We start from the raw sequence: 7124 nt of genomic DNA on the forward strand, positions 1-7124 counted from the left end.
GGTCCGGACTTCCCGCACGGGCTGAGGTCACGTGTTTCTGCTAACGAGCTCCATGTTATGGGTTTCTGATGCCGAGCTTCCTGGAGTGACTATTTGATGCCAAGCTTCCTGGTGCGGGTTTCTGACGGGGATTCCGACGGAGACGGTCCAGCAAAGGAATAGCTGGACCCCTGAGCGATTTATGCTGCAAACCCGAAATGAGCATCAGCTGCCTCAATCAAGAAGCCCAACGGCACAAAGGGGAAAAGGTATAACCGGCATACGGAACCCACGGACTGGACCGAGAACCGGAATGCGGGCTTCACGGACCGGACTGTGACACAGGAAAGTGAAGTGTTACAGGAGCTTTAAGCTGTGAGGGTCTGACACCACGTGCCAATGCGCCACGGACACGCTGAGGTTTGAACATGACCGAGGAGCAGAGACCACCGACAGATCTGCCGTGATCACAGTCAGGGGAACAAGACTGAGGGGCGAGGACAAGAGCGTAACTGCCGTACTCGCAGTGAGGGGAGACAAGACAGAGCTGAAGTGATCAAGGACAGATCAGCCATGATCAATGTGAAGAGCGGAGGTGAACAGAGAAGCAAATGTCGGTCTCGGACTGAAGTCTGGCTGCAATAAAACAAAAACGCGTGCACGCATGATGTATCTGTGGTTCAGATTGTTTCAGTCTTTCGCCAACAAGAAGCACTCTATATATCTGTAAGGTAATTTTATTATGAAGAAAATACTGCAGTGGTATTTTATTTACTCGATAATAGGATATTGCATTTTAGTCCAGTTAGCGAACACGTAACTGGAGGAGAAGCAATTTCTTACCGTCGTGTAGACTTTCACGTAGCAATAGTCCAGGCAGTTGCTGCAATGCTCCATTCGTAACAAATGTCATTGGTTTGTGAATAGCTGACACGGCGTTTTGAACGCAGGGTATTATAGCACGTTACGGGCTCTCAGTTGTTCGATCATGCATGTATCTATGTTAGAGTTTTCCTGAATGTCCCTGATGCATCAGACTCCACCACCAACATGGCGGGTGGAACTCCCTTATCACTACGTGGCTCTAATGTGCCGGTTTGCTGTTGAATCTTGGAGAAATGAATATCTTGTGCTCAACAGAAAAATATCTATGTGTATAAAGTCACAGCGGATATATTCAGTCGTGGCTTTCGGGTTTTATAATCATCCATTAAACTGGTTCGAAAGTGAACAGTGATTCAAGGCGATAACCGCGACCGGACAGAAGCAGATTCAAGTCGTGACCCCATCCTGGAGCAGATGGAGATTTTACGAGGAGCGTCATCATTGTCACCGTGAGGTGAAGTAGCAATTTGGGATCGGAAAGACATTAGGAATATTTTCTGGATGAGTTCCTGCACAGTTCAATGCAACATCTAGGGGCCCTGGGTGAGGAGGTTTGTGCGAATGATGATCACGTGTTCCTTTATGAGAGTGTCGTGATTTAAGCATTGCCCAGGGTGTGATCACTCACCGTTGGGGAACATGACATTGAGGTTGCTGAGTTCGGCAGAATCGGACTCGGGAGCTCAGCACAATGTAGCTGCTGAAACCAAACTGGCAAGATTATTGCAATTCAAACAGTACACTTATCACGGCGGTATTATCAGCAGATCAATGTTAGATATGAACAGGTCGGAGCAGAAATGGTCCATTCGGTCTAGCGAGTCTGATCCTCCACTCCATCAAGCAGATTTTTCCCATCAATCCCAGTCTTCTGCCATCTCCCCATAACCTTTGACACCCTTACGCATGAAGAACCAATCCAGTTTCACTTTAACTGTAGCCAATACCTGGCTGTTGCTATAACTGCCGGTACGGTCCTTTTACCCTTGCAGATTCTAAACTCTAACCACAACTATTCAACATCTTCCGATCCTGTATCACAAATTTCTACAGATTTGATGCCATTCTTTGCCAGCCGAGCCACGCTACACCCCTCTGCCAACCTTCCAATCCCTCCAATACAACGTGTAATATTGGACATTCTGCTCCAAAATACAACTATCCTTCAGTCATGATCAGGTGATGTCCACAACATCATACCTGATCATCTGCAACAGCACAAAAAGATTATCCGCCTTAATTATTATACCCCATACATTTGCAATAAAAAAAAAATTGTGCTGCCTTCGCTGCCCTTTTTGGTTCTTCATTCACCTGTCTGCATTTGTTTTCCTTTCAACTGCCTACCCTTACTGACACCCTGACAGAATGCAATCTTTACTTTTCAACATCCGTCCTATACTATGTCCCTTCATTCTGGTAAACGGACCGATGCCAAAATCGTTTAAACACTCCACAACAGCTGCAGATAACGTTTGGAGAGAATATTGGTCCCGCTCGGGTCCTGGTGCAACTCATTATTTTTGCATAGATGATACCTCCACCAGAGATATCCCAGTGATGCAAGACCCTGAATCTCTGCCCCATGTACCAGACTCTCAGTCACGCATTTATCTGCAAAGTCAACCTATTTCTACTCTCATTACTACGTGGTACAGGTAGCAATGCAAACCTTCCTATCCTGGAGATCCTGCTCTTGGACTTCTTCCCAGCTCTCTAAATTAACTCATCAGGACCTCATTGCTTTTCCTTCCTATGCCATTGTTACCGATTTGTACCAAACCACCTGTCTGCTCTCCGTCCCACCCTGAAGTGCTCAGGACATGATTGGAGATATCCCTGACCCTGGAAACTGCAAGGCAACACACCATCCGGCTGTCTGTTCACGCTCACATAATCTCCTGTCTGGTCCCCTGACGATTGTTTAACAACCGCATATGAACGTGGCCCTGGATGGTGCTTCCATCTGCACACAGGAAATTGAGTCTGAATACTTTGCACAGATCTGTTTCACTTGGAGGCTCTAGGTATCCGGTGAATAAATAGCACAAAAGAGAAAAAAAAAACATTTGACTCTTCAAGGTTTATATGTTTTGTCCGATACTAAACTGAAAGCGGAATCGAAACAACCTACAAAAGAAAGATTACTGTCGAAAGACTCATGTTTACGGAGTTAACCCTTCGCAGAGATGACACAGAATCCCAAATTCTTTGTAATGTGTAACGAATCTCTTATTTGATCTGGATTTTTCAAATACTTATGCTTCGAATCATGATTAGTGCGGACGGGAAAGGTTATGGCAAGGAGGCAGGCGAATGCGGTTGAGACGGACAATATATCGGCGATAATAGAATGCCGGAGCAGACTGGATGGGCCAAATGGCCTACCTGTGCCGTCGGTATCTTTTGATCATGGGTGCAGATGCTGGTCTGTAATGCTGATAAAACGCTTCATACAAAGAGGTAGATTGAATGCCTGTAAAAACAGACGTGGAAGGAGCAAACGTCACCTGATTTCACGGTTTACCACACCAAGGCTTCCGGCACAAGAAGCAAAGCTCATCGTATTTCGGAACCGAAGCTGGGGATATAACTTTGCTGATAAAGAACAGAATATAGCTAACATAAAGAATATGGCTAACACAAGAGGGCAGAGTTTTTAATGTGCTTGGATGCAGGTACAGAGGAGATGTCAAGGGTATTTTTTTTAAACGCAGAGAGTGTTTTGTGTCTAGAATGGGATGACAGCAACCGCGGTAGAGGCGAATGCGATAGGGTCTGTTAAGCGACTCCTGGATAGGTATAGGAAGTTAAAAATATGGAGGACGAAGGGTGATCCTAGGTAATTTCTAAAGTGAGTACATGTTTGGCACAGCTTTGAGGGCCGAAAGTCCTGTATTATGCTGTAAGCTTTCTATGTTTCTTTGTGTAGGATTTCCAGACAAGTGATTAGCATCAGTTCTTTGAATCAGGCTGGCGCAAGCAGAAAGTTATGGATAATAATCAAATATATGTAATTGATTGTAACAATCTGAAGAATAGGGCTGATAACATTAGTGAATAGATCATTGTAAAAGTCTGACCTGGTATTTCCAATGTCTTTCAATGGAGAGACTTTACCTGGCCACATGTCACTAAACGCGGTGCACATGAACCATCTCCAATGATCGGGAAAAAGATATACATGTACGGTTGGGTCTTGATGATGGACCTCGGCCAAAATCGTTCGTTCTTTATTGGAGATGTCACTACTGCCAGTTTCTCCCATCATTGTGTCCACGTTACGTTGAATTTGTAAAATGATTGTCGGGAAACTCGGCGTGGAAGAGTTACCTAATAAAGTGGCTATTGATTGTATATTGCATCTTGAAAAAGCATTACTAATCAATAAATGTTATACCGGAGAGTCATTATTTTGCTCCAGGAATGAAGGACAGGAAGTACAGATTATGTACCGAGCACAACAGACACTTGAACGAATGCCAATTATAAGCTTGTTGCCACGATTGCTGACGAGTCATTTTTGGAAACATCATACAATTCAACACATTTATCTGTGCACTAAGCACTGCCTCACCATCTTCACAGGCAAATGAATAGGGCAGAGCGCGGTAATCTTTAGCTGCTCCCTGAATTTGGTCTGGGTCACACTGTATATGAAGGTGTTCGTGCAGCAGCTGAAAAGCTGAATCCCTGTCCCCGCTTCCTGCGCGGTCCAAAGTCGGATAGACGTTTCCAGGTCCGTGTAGAGGCACCGCAGGAAAATGAAGACCAGCGTCGTTGTTGCCCAGCACATGAGGAAACTCGCCGACAGAGTGAAGAGCAGAACGATGGACTGTCTCCGGCTCTTCATCTCAGGATCCTGCTGTTTCTCGCCATTTCTCTGTCCCCGGAGTCCCCTGCGGACTCGGCTGGAGACCAGGATCTGTCGGACGGTCAGAATGTTAAGAAACAAAATGAGGAAGAAAGGGAGCAGCGGATTCAGCAGACGGTCCACCCAATAAAACCACTCAAACTCTGTCACCATGTGAAGTCCCCCTTTGGAACGGCACCTCCACCATTTCCCCTTCCAGAGAGTAATTCCTTCTTCCCGATGCAGGAAGTAATAAGGGACGTTCTGTACACAGAAAGCCACACATATTGCGCAAATGACCAGTTTTGCAATTTTTGGAGTGCAGTATTTTATCTGCATCTTCGGCCAGCAAATGGCCACAAAGCGATCGAAAGTGAACGCCACAGTAAGCCACACGGAACAATCTAAAGACACGTAACACAAGACGAAGTGGACTAAACAGAACGGAGGGGGAGGTTTAAGCCAATACGCTCGGTACGCATCAACGATCTGGAAGAACACGACTTCGATGATCACCACCGCAAGATCGGCCACGGCCATCGCCACCAGATACCGAGTGATACCTTTGGAGAGACCACACTTTCCTCGGCTGAGTATCACGATCGCTATCAGGTTGGCTGGCGAAAAGAAAACAAGAGTTGAATTATGACATCTGTCACTTCAAGTAAAACCGCGTTTCCCAAGGTCATTCTGACACTACAGTTACTTTTGTATTGATCGTATTAATCTGAACTTCTATATATGTACAATGTATGGGGTGAAATAAAACTTTCGAAAATGCACGACACACCATTTTTAGTTTGAAATTCCTGCTCTAGAAATTTGGCGGAATATGGATGAATTTACCACTCAGTGAACACTCTCAATCTATTCTCATAAGGCATGCTCCCCAATCCAGGCAACATCCTTATCAATCTCCTCTGCGCTTTTTCTATATTTTTCACATGCTTTCTGTGGTGAGGTGTCCAAAATTAAGCACAGTACTCAACGTTGGGTCTGACCATGGTCCTGTATAGCTGTAACATTAACTCTCGGCTCTTCAACTCAATCCCACGGTTGATGAAGTCCAATGCACAGTATTCCTTCTTAACCACAGTGTCACATCTGCGCAGCAGCTTTGAGTGTCCACTGGACTCGGATCATAAGATCCCGCTGATCCTCGACACTAACAAAGGTCTCGCCATTAATACTACACCGTGCCATCACATATGACCTACCAGAATGAACCACCTCACACTTATCTGGGTTGATCTACATCTACGTTACTCGAAACATTTAAGGTAATACATAATACGTATTTGTTGTCTGCGTAGCAATCATCATCGTGGAAATGTGGGTAAAGGGACAACTATTCCACCCTCTCCCCAACATTCTAAGCCGAAAGAAATTCCAAACCAGTCGATACTGCAGATGCTGTAAATCCAGGTTTATACAAACAAAATGCATCTCAGGCAGCACCTATGGAAGGTAATAAAGTGGCGACGGTTTTGGAGAAGGAAATCCATCAACCTTGCACATCTGCCTAATGCACGACCCCATAAGCACCATCAGATTTGTCTCTGAACTGCTTCTTCAGTTTAGGGACATGTATAATATACTCAAGAAACTCGGAGAGGCAGCATCTCTGAAACCGGAGAGAAAGATTTATGTTTCCGGCCCGGTACGTCTGTATTGGTTCGAGGTTCACACTCGCCTATTATATCTTTTATCCCCGTCGATTATGGCTTGATATGGTCAGAGAGGGAAGGCTTACCAGGGACGCCGATGACTGCAATAACAGGGTAACATATTTCCACCACTCTATCCATCCGATATTTCTCTTCCGCGGCTTGGATACTTATAACTTTATAGATTTGCGGGAGATATCCGGCTGTAACGGCTTATTCACAATAGTTCCAATCGAATAACGTAGACCTAAACGAGAAATGAAGCGCTATAAAACACAACGAAACGTCTGTGATGAATATTAGCGAAAGAAAAATTGCTCCCTTTAATTGCAAGGCTTTTAACTTTCGGTAGGCGCTGATAGTTCGAGTAAAGCAAAGCGATTGAAAGGTCCATTTTTATAGCACATTCGGTTAGACGATGTTGAAACCAACTTGCATAACTTCAGGTGTTAATGATCGTGACATCACTACTAATTCAGAGTTCTTTGCCTTCGAGACTTGGATCCCCAGTGGAGAGGCAAAAATAGTAATGATGCCACTTTCGTTCAGAGTTTGGGGCTCCTTTCAAGTACAAGTGTTGACAATCCTATTCATTCATTCTGTCAAAGTAGCTGTCCGAACAATGCGAGTACCTCAATCGGACAAACACGTTCCATCTGTTATGATTTCCAGTGGAAAGCCTCATTAATATCAATCTCCCCTTTGTCATTCTGACGCCACTGGCTCTGATGAAATACCTT

The 7124-nt window shown here is 44.9% G+C and overlaps 1 protein-coding gene across 1 annotated transcript; it reads right to left on the reverse strand.

The window, feature by feature from the left end:
- Nucleotides 1-336: 336 nt before the first annotated feature.
- On the reverse strand, nucleotides 337-6525 carry LOC140724247 (probable G-protein coupled receptor 139). Its single transcript, XM_073038725.1, has 4 exons — nucleotides 6471-6525; nucleotides 4442-5334; nucleotides 2065-2072; nucleotides 337-466 (listed from the first exon to the last, which is right to left on the reverse strand). Exons 1-4 carry the CDS (start codon nucleotides 6523-6525, stop codon nucleotides 337-339), a joined length of 1086 nt encoding a protein of 361 aa, XP_072894826.1.
- Between the last annotated feature and the right edge of the window lie 599 nt (nucleotides 6526-7124).

This window comes from Hemitrygon akajei, unplaced genomic scaffold (genome assembly GCF_048418815.1).
Source record: "Hemitrygon akajei unplaced genomic scaffold, sHemAka1.3 Scf000177, whole genome shotgun sequence".
Lineage (NCBI taxonomy): Eukaryota > Metazoa > Chordata > Chondrichthyes > Myliobatiformes > Dasyatidae > Hemitrygon > Hemitrygon akajei.